The sequence below is a fragment of the Telopea speciosissima genome, chromosome 11, assembly GCF_018873765.1.
Source record: "Telopea speciosissima isolate NSW1024214 ecotype Mountain lineage chromosome 11, Tspe_v1, whole genome shotgun sequence".
NCBI lineage: Eukaryota > Viridiplantae > Streptophyta > Magnoliopsida > Proteales > Proteaceae > Telopea > Telopea speciosissima.
This window is the reverse complement of record NC_057926.1, coordinates 42,973,480-42,990,188: the sequence shown is the minus strand read 5'-3', so window position 1 is coordinate 42,990,188 and position 16,709 is coordinate 42,973,480. Positions and strand designations below refer to the sequence as shown.

General features: G+C 37.7%; 2 protein-coding genes across 2 annotated transcripts; both read right to left on the bottom strand.

The window, feature by feature from the left end:
• Nucleotides 1-209: 209 nt before the first annotated feature.
• LOC122645927 (NADPH-dependent aldehyde reductase-like protein, chloroplastic) lies at nt 210-1,023 on the bottom strand. Its single transcript, XM_043839340.1, has one exon. The coding sequence runs from the start codon at nt 1,018-1,020 to the stop codon at nt 229-231; it is 792 nt and encodes a 263-aa protein (XP_043695275.1). The 5' UTR covers nt 1,021-1,023; the 3' UTR covers nt 210-228.
• Nucleotides 1,024-5,318: 4,295 nt separating this feature from the next.
• LOC122645157 (probable LRR receptor-like serine/threonine-protein kinase At3g47570) lies at nt 5,319-8,989 on the bottom strand. The gene is made up of 2 exons (XM_043838493.1): nt 6,271-8,989; nt 5,319-5,709 (listed from the first exon to the last, which is right to left on the bottom strand). The coding sequence occupies exons 1-2, from the start codon at nt 8,987-8,989 to the stop codon at nt 5,321-5,323; spliced, it is 3,108 nt and encodes a 1,035-aa protein (XP_043694428.1). The 3' UTR covers nt 5,319-5,320.
• Nucleotides 8,990-16,709: the final 7,720 nt, after the last annotated feature.

Here is a 16,709-nt window from a genome sequence, read left to right as displayed (position 1 = left end):
TCAGAGACTCAGAATTATCCACACCATCAAGCCATACTTAAAAAAAAAATAAATTTCATCATACAATTTTGACATGAGTATTTGTGGTCTTAATTATTTGCACGAGTGCAAGGGTGGACCACATAGAATCCATCCAATAATCTTCCTTCTAATCCATCAAGTGATGTCTTGGTTCAACAAGTACCACATACCAAAAAGTGAGTGAGAGAGAGAGAGAGAGAGAGAGAGTCAAACAACAAATCCACCATTGATCCGAATGACTTGACCATTGATCCACTCACCAGCATCAGAAGCCAAGAAACCAACCAAAGGGGCTATATCCTTGGTCTCCCCAATTCTTCCCAATGGGGTTCCCTCAACTGCCCCTTTAACTTCCTCCTCACTTCTTCCAACCAAAAACATATCTGTAGCTGTAGGCCCCGGTGCCACAGAATTAGCAGTTATTGTTGTACCCTTTAATTCCTTAGCCAAAATCCTAGTCATAGTGTCCACCGCAGCCTTTGAAGCAGCATAAGCAGCAAATCCCGGCGGATTCCGACCAACCACCGATGATGATACCGTTATAATCCGTCCGCCTCCGCCGCGTGTCAATCGATTAGCCGCTTCTTGACAACATAAGAAGGTACCTCTTGTATTGATATTAAATATTGTGTCCCAATCTTCTACTGTAGTATTGGCTATAGTTGGAAATTGGGGGTTTAATACCCCAGCTGAGGTGACTAAGATGTGGGGATTTGTGTTGAAAGCCTTCTCTGCCTCATCAAAGAGTTTCTTTACTTGCAATGGATCAGATACATCAGCCTGAACTGTGATTGCTTGAGAATCAGAGGATGAGTTGATGATCTCATTGGCAAGGAGGTCAGCTTGGGTGGAAGAGGAATTGTAATTGAGGACAAGATTAGCTCCGAGGGAAGCGAGGTGGAGAGCGATTTCCCGGCCGATGCCGCGAGAGGCGCCTGTTACAATTGCCACCCTTCCATGAAGAGGAAGCTTGGGTGTGTTTGATGCTTCTTCTTCCATGGAGAATGGAGTGGTTTATGCTATTAGCTTCAGTGTTTTCTTTATATATGATCAACACAGCTTGTTTTGTCAAAAGGGTATTTCTGTAAATACAGAGGGTGTTAGTGTATGTCTTAGTAATTTTAATATTTCAGGCCTTTATAAAAGATTTAATTGAGATGCATTTTACTACCTTTCGATTGGAGGAAGCACATGCATGCATGCTTTGTGCTAGTTTCAACAGCGAGGAAGCATATGCATGACTTGTGCTAGCTTCAACAATACTCATCAAATATATTCCACGTGGCAGATATTGTGTCATGGATGATGTCAGAAATTTCAATTGTAAACATAGATCTTGATTCTTTAGATTTTCTCTGTGGGGGAGCGTGGCCCACCTTGAGTCTGACGCTGCACGTGCAGGGGTAAGACGATCAAAGCGCACCGCCTTGAGTCTGGTGCTGCACGTGCAGCCCGAGCAAAATGCTGCACCAAATCCGAGTCCCATAAAGTTCGAACATACATTTTAATCTTAATTGTACGTGCGAACATAAAGTTCACAAGTTCTACCTAAACTAGGGGTGTCAATCTGGGGTGGGAATTGGAACCACGCAAGAACCGACCAATTAATTAAAAACTAAAATTGATTGGAACCTATTATTAATGAGATTAGAGTGATTTATATTTTAAAATTAGAACCGAACCGAATCGATTAACTGGTTATAACCGATTATATACTGATAAAGGGTGTTCATATATGGGTGTTTAGGTTTTTTAATAACTATTCACTCTCTTGAGCCAAGCATATTCGAATTAAAATGGGCATTCATGGGCCATTGAGTCCACAAGATTTGTATTTCATAGATTTTATCAATTTTATTAGGGAAAATTACATATCTCTCCCCTGTACTTTGCCCTAATTACACGTTCCTCCCCTTGGTTTTTCCACTTTACATTTTAATCCCTTATGGCTGACGGTGGTAGGGTACTGTTAGTTAATGATTTGAAAAGACAATATTACCCTTGTTCTAAAACACCACAAGCAAAATTACAATGATACCCTTTTCATCATCTTCAACCTTAAAACACCCATTATTTTCCTTCTCCACAGCCACCACTGCCGCCTCCTCCTCCTCCTCCTCCACCGTCAAAGAAGGAAACAGAATCAGTCGTAAAAGACGCCGATCGTTCCGACTTCCGACGGGTTGATGATCTCTAATTTCGAGATTTTGAAATGCAAAATGAATTCAAGTTTTTCCGTGAAATTCTACTTTAAACTAGAAAAAAAATAAAAAAAATGGAAAAAGTCTCATTTAATTCTTAAATTCTTACTACAGGAATGAGCAAAATAATTAGTTGTAATTCATGTTCATAATCTGATTGCATAAGTTTCAGATTCAACTTTTTTGCCTACATTTTATTTTCTCGGTTGGGACTCAAATCTTTTCATTTTTCTTTTTTCGGTTTTTCCCCCTGCTTTTTCTCATTTCAGCTTGGAACTCAAGAAACATCCATTAGTGGTTCTCATAATTCAGAGCCTGGTGCTTTCGAAAATGACTCTGTGAAGGATTCACTACAAGTTGTCCATGCTCCATTCGCAACCTGAACAGTGTTTGCGCTTTGCAAGTGTCCTCCTCTTGATGGAAAAAAACCCTAGTTCCCCCAATCTTCTTCTTTTCTCTTTACTCTCTCATCTTCATTTTTTTCGCCGCAACCTTCCTAAGTTCCAAGGCAACATCGGCTATGGACTAGTATTTCTGTATCTGAAGGAGAAGAGATCCATGGAGGCCCATCTCGCCATTAGAAATTACTCCTCCATCTCTTCACAATTCTTCAATTTCAGATAATGAGAGAGAGAGAGATCAGATATAAGATCTCCAGAGTCCGTGAGATCTTCACCCTGCACTCCAAAGTGGATCTTACCATTAACTTCATGAATCTGAATCCATTGAAGTGGATTTGGTGAGTTCCATTTGCAGGGAAGGAGTTGCAGAAGAAGATGAAGAAAAGAAGAGAGGGTAAAATGGTCTCTTCACATGGACCAAGGGTTAGTTTGGGATTAAATCAAAAGGGTAAATGGGTCATCCCACATTAACCCAGGGTTAGTTTGGGCATTATAGAAAAACTAATTATACCACGTCAGCATTTAACAGACAGATGCTAACGGTAGGGGAGGTTTTAGTAATTTTTTAAAAACTACAGGGGAATCGTATGTAAGATGGAAAAATCAAGGGGAGGAACATGTAATTAAGGCAAAGTACAGGAGAAGGAAATGTAATTTTCCCATTTTATTATAAATTGTATACCAGCCCAATATGCTAAAACCTATTTTCTTTGGGCTCTAATGGTAAGAGATTTGGTCTTGGAACAAATTAAGAGCTGTGATCGATTAGGATTGGAGAGACAAAATCCCAAAATAAAAATTCAAATTCTATTTTCCCCCTTACTTTTTTTTTTAAGCCCGAACTTATCTGGGACCCGGACCAGCCCCAAGGATTTTATTAGAAACCAATATCAAGAATAAAGAATATAAGGGGGGGACATTCCTGCCTTACCCTAAACTGAGACAAAAAGACTGCTCAAACACTCGATTCAAGAGCTCACCCCCCTACAAGACCCCCAACAAACAGAAGACCCTAAGTTCGCAGCACTGGAACACCTAGAGCGTCCTCCCTTACAATCCTACGCAATCCCTGAGGGATGTCCACTTCACCATGATACTCCAAGTTCGATGTTGAGGCACAAGCTAAATTCGCCAAGAAATCTGCGGTTCTATTACCTTCACGATATGTGAAAGAGATCATTGGTCTAAGTGAATCCATCAGGTTTAAAACCTCTTGGAACTAGCACCAACCGTCCCAAAAACTGCTCTTCCTTCTAGTCGTGCATAGCACCGTAGTTACAGAATCTGATTTCATTTGAAAGTCCATAAAGCCCAATCTCGCACACAGCATTAAGCCATCCCTTAGGGCCCAGAGTTCAGCCAAAGCATTGGTACACGGCCCATAGAAATTAGCAATTGCAGCAATTATGTCCCTCTCCATATTTCTATTTTCCCTCTTACTATTCATGTGAAGATAATGATTTTCATTATTACAACAACAATTAGGAGCTTATTTATGGAAACACTCATATTATGAAATAACACACCAAAAATTTTGGCAAACAAATCCAGACCATAAGAGACATGAGATAAGTTATCCCTATTACATAAGGTAGCTAACCTGTATTTACCCACAAAAAAAAGAAAAAAGAAAAGAAGGTCTCTGTCTTTTTTGTATCACTCCCCCAACTGCTCTTCAATTTTCATGTTTTTGGCTTGTTGCAATCCTTATTAAAGAGCCCTAATTCCCATTATTACAACTGATCTTGAACCTGCACATTAAAATCCATATATTACACAACCACAAAGCAACTCAAGTAAATTCTTGTGATTCTGTTTATGATGTCTTAGGTTGTGTTTGGTATGCATTCTTGGAAAATAAAATGTGTTTTAGACCCGGAATCTATTCTGAGAATGCATATCAAACACAGCCTTAGTTTGTCAAAATCCTTCAAAAGTCCCTTCGAAGCTTTGCTTAAATCAGCCTGTTTTGAGGCTCCCATGGGCTGATATTATAAGACTTGTTGCTTATAATGCTCAAAGGATGAAAATATGTTTCTCTAACAACTAACACTATTCCTAACCCTCCATATTTAATAACATCTAATTGCAGCATAACTAAAGCAAATCCTTTATAGTGGCCAAGAGGCATTAGAAGAGAATCTAGCCTTAAAGAATTGAAATTTGAAAGTGTTTTTCTTTAAGATCCTTTGGATCCAGAGAGAGTGGCACTTTGTGAAGGAGTCTCCAACCTAATTTTAGGGCCATGCCTCCATTTTGAATTTTTGCCTTAATAAGCCCCATAAAAAAAGTTTGGAATTGGATATAATTACTTGTCTAAAAGTGATAAAACCTTGATACAGATCGGGCTCAAGTAAGGTTGAAATTGAGTCTTAAACAATTGCCAAATTAATTACTATCATATGTGAATCGTGGTTTTAAAATGGTGTCGAATCAAGCCTATCAACCGATCCATACCGGTATTGGCAGTGACCTGGCCGACCCTGATCGGTATCCATATCGATATCGATACCGGTTTTTAAAACCATGGTGTGATTATCCCTAGATCAGCCTACTTCTGCTGCATGATCTAGAATTTTCTTTTCTCCAGTTTTTCATGAGCATTAAACGGTTAAGACAACATAACAGATAAAAAGATTATAAATTCAAAATCACCTTCTAATCAGGCAGAGTTGCTCTATTTGATGGATTCTAGCTTCAATAAAATTTTCCTTTGATTAAATGTAGTCCCCTCACAACATCATTCATGTTCATACGTTCTCTTGGTGATTCCATGGAGCACTGGATTGCAATTTCAATTATTGACGTTATCCAATCTTGCAATTGATCTGTCCTATGACTAGGACCTTCAATCCTATTGGTAGCAACCACTTCAATTTCTTCACTTTGTTCTTCCTTGGGTAAGAGTGTTGGATCTAAAATTTGCATCACGTGTACGGGTAAAGCTGCTTTTGCAAAATTATGGAGATTTAAGTTATCTGTAAACATCTGATCTGTTGGTCTTTTTCCGGTGAACATCTCCAATAAAAGGATCCCATAGCTATACACATCCCCTTGTATAGTTGCCTTTCCACCAATTCCATATTCTGAAAGTTAGAACCTCTTGTTGTTAGTACAATAATAAGAGATTTGCATATATTTTTTTTATACAATAGAAATTATGGTATGAGATATGAAATCTGTGAACACTTTGTTCAAAAGTACCAAGTTACATTGTCATTTCTTCAATTGGAAACCATGGTTCTTTTGATAATGTTAAAAAGTATCCAATCTAAATTCGATCTAATTAGATACTAAGGTCCAATGTGTTCGTAGTATAATGAATTCCTAATAGAAATGAACATGAATAAAACCATAATAAAAAAAAACTAGAATAAGATCATGATCCACCCTAATTAAGATAGAAAAGTGTGTTTATATATTCAATCAACTATTAAGAATAATATCTGAATATCCAACACTAGTTGGATTGAAGTATTCACCTAACAAACATGATCTTTAGATTTGGACCATTTTTCTAAATCATTATTTGGATCATGTTTAATAGCCTACAAAACGATTTTAATTAGAATAGATAGAAACAATGGAATACAAATTAAATGAATTGATTGATAACTGAAAATAAAATTGTATTGTTTATTTGTTACCTGGAGCAGCATAGCCAATAGATCCTTTTATCCCAATGGTACTAGTTTGAGTTTGGGATGAATTGTCATCAGGTTCTAAAAACAGCCTCGCCAAACCAAAATCACTAACATGTGCAGTCATATCTTTGTCAAGTAGAACATTGCTTGGCTTCAAGTCACAATGAACAATTGCCGTAAAACTGTTACAATGAAGATAATCCAAAGCAGAAGCTACATCAATTGCGGTGTTTAATCTGTGAAGAAAGTTTAAATTTCTTGAATGATTATGTTCCTCCACCGGCAGATGCAACCAATCATCTAGACTCCCATTGGGCATGAACTCATAAACGAGGGCTTTGAAATCATTGCCTTTTGAATCAATACTTGAACATGAAGTTAAAATCTTGACAAGATTTCGATGCCGAATGTTTATTAATGCTTTGCATTCAGCCATAAAGCTCTTGTAGACTCTTGGATTTTGAAGGTTGAACACCTTGATTGCAACAATAGTTTCATCTTGGTCGATGATCCCTTTGTAAACAGAGCCAAAACTACCGGAACCTATGAAATTAGCCGAAGAAAATCCTCCAGTAGCTTGGAAGAGATCTCTGTAAGAAAGCCTTAAGAATCGTTCACCGATTAATGGTGTGGATGGAGGTTTACTTTTTGATCTTCTTCTCCAATAGAGAGTAAGAAAGGAAGATATCAAAAGAAAACCAAACACCAAACTGATTATCTCTAAAACTATTCTAAAGGTATTGGACTTTTCTCGTTTCATAGGTACAGGGTTTGGGCATGCAGGCAGATGTAACTCTGCAATTCCACCACAAAGCTTATCATTTCCATTCATAAAAATTGCACTTGCATTTCCAAAGATTCCTTTTGTTGGTACCTCCCCTTCAAGATTATTGAAGGACAAATTCAAACTCTGCAATGCTAAAAGCTTTTCTAGATCTTCCGGGATTTGCCCTGATAAGTTGTTGAGTGAGAGATCTAAATCTTGAAGCCCCTTCAAAAGAATTAAAGATTGGGGAATAATTCCTTCAAAGAAATTATCCCCCATATAAAGATGTTCCAAACTATTACAATCACCAATGGAGGAGGGGATTTCTCTAGACAATCTGTTTTTGGAGATATCTATTGTAGAAAGACTCTTCAAGTTACCGATTTCAATTGGTAGGGAACCGACCAGAGAATTAGAAGACAAATCGAGTGATATTGATAGGGAGGAAATAAGGAAGAGTTGTTTAGGTATAGGGCCTTGGAGGCTATTATTAGAAAGGGTTAGGTACTGTAAATGTTGACAATTTCCAATGCTTGAAGGAATGCTTCCATTTAAGTTGTTTTCTTCTAAATGGAGTTCATACAAAAGAGTGAGATTGCCTGTGGAGGAAGGTATCTGTCCTGAAAGTCTATTTTTATTCAAGAATAATCTTTGAAGCTTTGGAAGCTTCCCTATGACAGATGGAATATTACCTTCCAGAGAGTTATACTCCATTCCCAAATTGGTCAAATTGACAAGATTCTCAATCCCAGTAGGAATGGTTCCAGATATTTGATTCGCTCCCAAAAGAAGTATTGAGAGCTGTGTTGAGAGATTGGCTTTAAAGTTGGGAAGGGGACCCTTAAAACCATTTTCTCTTATTGCCAAAAACTTTAGATTTGTACAATTGACCAAAGAATTTACAAAATCTAATTCATCAGCTTCCCCTGTTCCACATTGATTTTTATGAATAAGGAACCATTGAAGTTTTTGAAGATTTCCGAAGTTGTTAGGGACGGGTCCAAGAAAATTGTTTACACTGAGAGCAATCTTTTCAAGTGTTGAGATGTTGGAGATGGAATTTGGAATTCTCCCTGAGAAAAGGTTTTCTCCAATTAGTAGGCTTTTGAGAATTGGAAGAGTGAGCCCGATGTCTCGTGGAAGGCTCCCATGCAGTTGGTTGTTTGTAAGAGAAATAATTTCAAGAGATGAGAGATTGTATAGTGATAGAGGGAACATTCCAGATAGGTTGTTTTGACCAAGTGATAGAAAGTATAAGTTTGTTAGCTGACCAAAGGATTCTGGAATGCTCCCATGCAGTTCATTCCCACTGAAACCGATAATTTGGACGGAGGAAATGTTCCCAAGAGAAGATGGTATTTCTCCTGTTAAACCATTATCATCAATATCAATTACCTCCAGCTTTGACAAAGACGTAAATAGTTCGATTGGAATCTTTCCAACGAGATAGTTATTGGAGCACCAAATTCTTCTCAGACGAGTGCAATTGGCCAAGCTGATAGGAATTTCTCCTTGGAGAGTATTGTTTTCAAAAGCAATTAATTGTAGTCGATTCAGATAACCGATCTGTTGGGGGATTTTGCCATGGAAGCTATTGTTTACAAGGATAAGGGAATGAAGAAAAGTGAGATTCCCAATGGAAGGAGATATGTTACCTCTCAAGCCCTTCCCCCGTAAATCCAAGCTGATAACCCGTTGTCGATGACGGTGGCCACAAGTGATCCCAAACCAGTTGCAGAAATGGATGGAATTGTTCCAAGAACTTAGTGCTCCATACGGATCATAATAAATTTGTTTCTTGAAATCCAGCAAAGCAAATCGATCTGTCTCATTCCTCCCTACCTTGATCATCCTTGTACCATCTGTGACTGATTCCATTGGCCTCATCATCAAAGAGCTGCTCTCAAAGAGGAGGAGAATATTGAAAACTAGAAAAAGCTGAAGAAGTGTAGCCATCATCAAAATCAAATTTTGAGACGTAAATGCAGAAACCGTATATGCAAGTAAGATAGTAACTTGAAGTATCCGAGTATTTAAAGGATTAGTGCTAAGAAAGAAACAAAAAAATAAAAGCTTGACCTTAAAAGTAAATCTTTCATCTCTTATATTTATTACTTATTAGACCATTAGTCACGGTGAGTCTCAAGTCAGTCCATGAGACCCTTTAATTAGGATAGCCCAGAATCGGAATAAACCTGATCTTAAAACCCCATATAGTTTTCAAATAGAATCGGCCTGATCGAGCTGAATCGGTTAGAATCAATCAGAATCGGCATCGGCCTCGGCAGATTTGTATCTGAATCAGGTCAGCCAGACAGATTCCTCTTTAGTCAGTCAATGAAAAGGATCTGATGGTCTATTTGCTTCTTTTGGGGAAAATGGTGTGGTCAAAATTGTCTCGCACTAATCGGCACATAAAAAATCGAAACGTGTAAATAAGACACGAAAAAGTAAAGGATATAAAGACACAAGATTTACGTGGTTTGGCACGATGGCCTACGTTCATGGATTAATCACACGGAGCTCACTTCAGTAATACAAGGAAAATTACAACACACTCCTAATCCACAACACTGTATGTAGGACCCACTCAACAAGAAATCTCACACTCATAGTATCACCTTCACAATCTCACCAAAAGAAACAATTAAAGAGAATAATATAATCCACTATACTCCAATGAGATATCCCGTTCTTGGTAGCTTCAATACAATCTATAGCCACCAAACCTAATGTCTAGGTGATGGTGAGGTAAGTCTTCATCCATTTGTTGTTTCTACTATTTATTTTGACTCATGATGCAGCCAGCATTTCTATCACAAATGGTCCCTTAGATTGGATCGTTGAAGAAAGGCAGGGACTAGTGGAACCCAATAAGAAAGGTTTAGTAGGACTAAGAATTTTTATCATCTGCGGTTCTCTTGTCTGGTACGGTTCTCTAGTGCCTCTAATAAAAGGGGGTGGACCTCACCCAAGCAGTGTGTTTGGTCAGGAGGTGGAATGGTCATTTTAGTCCCTCCCCCCTATGAGAGGAATTGTGCAATCATATCGATCAGCGAACCTCAGGGGATAAAGAAAACAAAAGTATGGACTATGGTGGATTTGGAAATCTACCAAACATTACTTTACTTTTAAAATGTTAAAAAAAATAATTAATGATAGATGAATGATGGTGGAAATTGCCACTCATTTGAGTAAAAAATGGTTGGAAATGTGGAACCCGTGTAATTTGCGGTAGAAGTTATTAATATTTTCTAAAGTTGTTGAATGGTTTTTCTTCTTCTCTTTTTGAAGCATTATTCCTTTGTTTTTGTTTTATATTTTCCGCTAACCTGAACTAACTCCAGAACAGTTTTTTTACCCTAACACAAAAGAGAATAAACACCCATAAAATAAACTGTTTCATAAAAAAAATTGGACACTCTTTCCCTTAAGCCACGGTGACCCATTCACTGCAGCACGGGAGATGATAGAAAAGGGTACCAGGAGAGTATTTTGGGAAGGTACTAAAACTTAAGAGGGGTTTTTGAACCCTAGGATAGTGGCTTGACCATTCACCAGGTGGTGGAGGGAAACTTGGTCAAGTAGATGACCCATTAGTTTACATTTTTATTTAATTATGATCATTGACACTTTTAAGTTTACATGTTTCAACTATAAACATAATTCTAATTACTCCATTATGTAATTTAGATGTTTTAATCTTTAAAAGAAAAAACACAACTTGTCTTCACTGGGGATTAGGTGGGAATTCAGGCCAGAGTCTAGAGAATCAAGAAAAACACAGATTTTTCAGTCATCAACAAGACAAGAGTCAAAAGATCAATAATACTGATTTCACTAAGATGTCAAAAAGTAGACAGTGTCTATCAAAAAAAGATAAAAAACATAAAAAAAACAGTTAAATAGTGACATAAAAAAGGTAAAATAAATAATAAGAAAAAAGTTTTCCATCACCGCAAGGTGAAGGTTCGCCAACCTATCCTAAATAGCTACCCAAAGCAGCGCACCATCAAAGAAAACTTTAAGTGAGAATGATGAATCACGAGTCACATATAATAACTACCCAAAGCAGCGCACTATCAAAGAAAACTTCGTTAATAACAAAGAATAGAGAGATCAGTCAAACCCCCCCCCCCTTCCCTTTTGTGGGAATTTGGAGGGTGAATCAAACTCAATTGAACAAAGTGGTTTTCAAAAGTTTTAAGTTTGATTAGTTGGCAAGATTCCCTGATATAATCATTTAACAAGGCTAGGGTCTTGGTGTTCATATACCAAACCCATAAGCTCCATATGTAATAATGTCAAGTGGAGGACTTTGACATAATTATTTTTGTCTCTTAATAGGGTTTTGGTTATTAACATTTAGGGGTATATTTGATTAAAAAAAAAAATTAGGGGAATATTTATTGATAAATAATTTCGTAGCTACTCAAAAGTGAAACATTTAGGCTCGTTTAGCGGGACTTTGGGGTGGAATTTTTGTAGGAATGAGACCCACAGGACGTTGGAAAAATTATCTCCTCCAGTTCTCTGTCCGGCCCAATTCCCCAGTTCCTCTAACAAGAAGTTTTTCCTCTTCTCTCTTTCTCTCCCTTTTTTTTTTTTTTTTTTTTTTTAATTTGTGTTACTGGATTTATTGAGTCAACTAATTAGGTTGGCTGACTTTGATAACAATAAATTTAACCTTTCAAAACTTGGAATACATTAGAGATGCAAACGGATATTTGAAAATCTGTATTAATTCGATCCGTGTTCGTATTCGTTTAGGAGAATCTGAATTCGTCCGAAAATAATCGGATACGAATATGATAATCCCCCTATCTGATCGATTATTATCCGATTCGTTTAGTAATCTAACGGTAATAAAATATCTGAAATATATCTCTGTTTCCGTCTATCCTTTTAAGTTACCTTATTGGATTATGTTATCTTATTTTTATAATTTTATAAGTTAAGATACTGAGATTCTTTTTCTATATTTTCTATTGGTTTATATATATTGTTTATGCAATGTGATACATAGAATCACATATCTATGTGAGAAAATCAAAGACTAAGAAGAGTAGAAGAAAGGGTAGTTGTTGAACTCTCAAGTCTCAACTCTAACCCTCATCATAAAAACGGTAAAGATGTCAACGGATAGTCGAAAATTCGTATTCAATCCGCGTTCATATTCAATTAGGAGAATCCGTATTAAAAAAATCACTATCCAGAAACTATCCAAATCCGTCCGTAAACCGATGAGATATTATCCGAATCCGTCCGACTATAGACGGAAAGGAATATGATAATGCCACTATCCGACTGATTTCGATCTGTTTACATTTCTAGAATACATACTACAGGGGACCTACAGGACTGGACTTTCATACATCAAAGTAGAGGAAACATATTCCAGAAATCTCAAATGCTTTACAGCTTCATGGGGTGGAATTAGATTATGATGCCTACATCATTTAGACCTCCTCATATCAGAATTGTTGCGAATTCTAGTGAATTTATATTGCAAGGATTAAGAATATATTTTTTTTAAAACAAAGAAGTCCTTAATTTAAATCTTGGATCTATTATGTACTTCAGTTGATTGAATATGGTATGCATTGCAGCTGGTTTGGGCGTTTTTAAGGAGTCAATTTAGATTCTAAATCAAGCATCACTTGGACTTAATTCCTCATCAAAATTGCTTGGAATTCTATTGCTCTTGCAGAACTACTTCTTTTTGGTAAGCAAAAAAGTCTTTAATTTAAGTCTTGGATCTATTACGTATTTTGGTCGATTGAGTATAGTAAAAATTTAATCTTATTTGTACGTAAAGTTCACAAGTTCTACCTAAATGTAATCCTATTTAACTAAGCATGTTTCAAATTGCAGGTTTTCCAAATTTAGAGAGTTGATGGTGATATATTAGTAACAAGGAATAGTTTTGAAATCAAAGAATGAAAGAGTAAGAAGAGTGCACATTTTTTATATTCAATGAATATGCTATAGGAATTTCTTACTAGAGTTGCATATGCAAAGACCATAGTTAGCCATTATTATCAATACTTGAAAGCCTGCTAAGATACATGATAACAACATTTCTAACAAATTCCTATAAAAATATATCTGAATCTTAAGGGGAATATGAAGTTCCAAACAAGAGATGACCTCGCTTTCACTTGAAGCAGATCCTTTACAGTGGCCAAGAGGCATTGGAAGAGAATCTAGCCTTAGAGGATTGAAATTGGAAAGTGTTTTTTTTTTAGATCCTACGAATCCAGAGAGAGTGGCACTTTGTGAAGGAGTCTCCAACCTAATTTTAGGGCCATACCTTCATTTTGAATTTTCACCTTCATAAGTCCCCTAAAAAAAGTTTGGAATTGGCTATAATTACTTGTCCAAAACTGATACAACCTTGATACAGATTGGGCTCAAGTAAGGTTGAAATTGTGTTTTAAACTCTTCCAATTGCCAAATTAATTAGTATCATATGTGAATCATGCTTTCAAAATGATATCAATTCAGGCCTATCAGCCAATCCATACTGGTATTGGCCGTGATTTGCCCGACGCTGATCGGTATCCATATCGACATCGATACCATTTTTTAAAACCATGGTGTGATTAACCCTAGATCAGCCTACTTCCGCTGCATGATCTAGAATTTTCTTTTCCCCAATTTTCAAGAGCATTAAGCAGCTAGGACAACACAATAAATACAAAGATAATAAATTAAGAATCACCTTCTAATCATGCATAATTGCTCTGTTTGATAGATTCTTGCTTCAAGAAAATTTCCCTTTGATTAAATGTAGTCCCCTCACAACTTCATTCATGTTCATACGTTCTCTTGGTGATTCCATGGAGCACTCAACTGCAATTTCAATTATTGACGTGATGCAATCATGCAATTGATCAGCCCTATGACTAAGACCTTCAATTCTATTGGTAGCAACCTCTTTAATTTCCTCACTTTGTTCTTCCTTGGGTAGGAATGTTGGAACTAAAATTTACATCACATGTACGGGTAAAGCTGCTTTTGCAAAATTACGAAGATTTAAGTCATTAGTAAACATCAGATCCATTGGCCTTTTTCCTGTGAACATCTCCAATAAAATGATCCCATAGCTAAACACGTCCCCTTCTATAGTTGCCCTTCCACCCATTCCATATTCTGAAATTTAGATACCTCTCGTTGTTAGTACAATAATAAGAGATTTGCATATTATTTTTTATAAAATAGAAATTATGGTATGAGATATGAAAATTATGAACACTTTATTTAAAAGTAGGAAGTTACATTGAATTAAGAAAGGCAGGGACTAGTGGAACCCAATAAGAAAGGTGTAGTTGGACTAATGTGTTCTTAATAATTAATAAGAAAACAAATGTATGGACTATGTTGGATTTGGAAATCTACCAAACATTACTTTACTTTTAAATGTTAAAAAGAAAAATTAGTGGTAGATGAATGATGGTAGAAATTGCCACTCTTTTGAGTAAAAATGGTTGGAAATGTGTAACCCGTGCAATTTGCGGTAGAAATTATTAATATTTTTCTAGGAAAAAGTTCTCTGTCCGGGAGTGTGGCCTACGCCAGCAGTCCCATGAGTCTACCTCTCTCCTCTTCATGTGAAAAGACACCTCTGTCCCCTTGTTTCAAGGAGGAGATAGATAGACACATGGGAGTGCTGGCGTAGGCCACACTCCCGTATAGAAAACTGTTTCCCTATTTTTATATAAGGATTCATTTTGTTTATCTTCCTTCGCTCTTTACTTTTAATTTCTAAGGTTGTTGAAGGGTTTTTCCTCTTCTCTTTTTGAAATATTATTATTATTATTTTTAATCTCAACTAACTCTAGGATGGTTTTTTTTTCCCCTTAACATAAAAGAGAATGAACACCATAAAATAAACTGTTTCATTAAAAAAAAAATAAAAATTGGACTGACTTTCCCTTCAGCCATGGTGATGGGATCCCATTCACCGCGGTGTGGGAGAGGGTAGGAATGGGTATCAGGAGAGTATTTTGGGAAGATACTAAAACCTAAGAGGGGTTTGCGAACTCTAGGATGGTGGCTTGACCATTCACCGGGTGGTGGAGGGAAACTTGGTCCAAGTAGAGGACCCATTAGTCTACATGTTTAATTATGATCATTGAAACCTAAAGTTTACATGTTTCAACTATAAACATACATGTAATTGCTCCATTATCTAATTTAGATGTTTTAATCTTAAAAAAAATAAACAACTTGTCTTCACTTGGATTAAAAAGAACACCAAGACATTCTGCTAGCATATTAGGTGGGGATTCAAGCCAGAGTCTAGAGACTCAAGAAAAACATAAATTTTCCAGTCATCAACAAGATGAGTGTTTGTTGCGTCAAGAAATCATTGAGCGGTCCTGCGAGGGCCGTCACCTGCAAATGGACCAAGGGGTCAACAGAGAGAACCGGTGTGGTTCCAGCCTAGGGCTCTCCGATGCCAAAGTTAGATCTCCTGAGCAAACAGATGAATAGTAATTATTCAATATGAGTTTAGATGTCCCTTGATGGGGTTGTGTACCTTGCCTTTTATAGTAGTGTATGGCGGTGTGGAGAGTCCCAGTTTGATGGCGAGTGTGCCGTTGAGTGGATAGAGGCCCTGGGTAGCAGGGCTCTATCCTGATTGGCCATCTCCCCGCGGGAGGGAGTGTCCTGGTGGTATCCAGATCCTTGGCGGATAGATACTCGCGTGTGGTGATAACGTCATGGGTGCTTGAATCCGTCTGGGTGACGTGACTTCTAAGCGGTGGCCTAGAGTCCTGGTGGTGGCATGAGTCTGTAGTGACACGATTGGGTCATAGACGAGCGGCCCCGGTGTCCGTGTACATCACATCTGCGTTCACGATGCCGCGCCTGGGTGTGGCCGGGCTTGGGTGAGGCCGCGCCTGGGTGCAGGCCTCGCCTGGGTGCTGGCCACGCCCAGGTGGGGCCCTCGGTTGGTTCTCCTTGGTTCTGGAGTGGGTCGCTTTGTGACACGTGGCAGCTGCTGATTGGTTCAGTGAATCTTGGGTGTATCAATGTCAAAAGATCAATAATACTGATTTCACTAAGATGTCAACTGCTTATCATGATCTTGATATGTTTCATGGGGTCAGGGTGGCAAGGGGTGCCCCTGAAATTACCCATTTGTTCTTTGCTGATGATATATTTATCTTTTGTCGTGCTCTGGATGAGGATTTGCTTACTATTAAGGCTGTGTTAGATCTTTTCTCTGACCTATCGGGGCAAGAAATTAATTTAGAGAAGAGTGGAATATTTTTTAGTCGGAATGTTGTAGCATTTGAGCAGCGAAGACTTGGTGCCATTTTAGGTATCCCTCCAATGAATCCCTCCTCGGTGTACCATGGTACCTCCCTGATTCCCCTGCGTGCTAAGACTAAACATCTTATGCCATTAGTTACTTGGATTAACAGTCGTCTTTCATCTTGGGTTTCTAACAGTTTGTCCTTTGCAGGGCGCAGTGTTTTGATCAAATAAGTGCTAAGTTCATTGCCCGCTTATCAAATGAGTTGCTTTTACTTTCCTAACCTTATTTGTAAAAAAATTGATTCTATTAGTTATAAGTTTTGGTGCAGAGGTTCGCAGGATGTGACTAAGACTGCACTGGTGTCTTGGAAAAAGATGTGCTCTCCTAAATTTTCGGGGGGTCTTG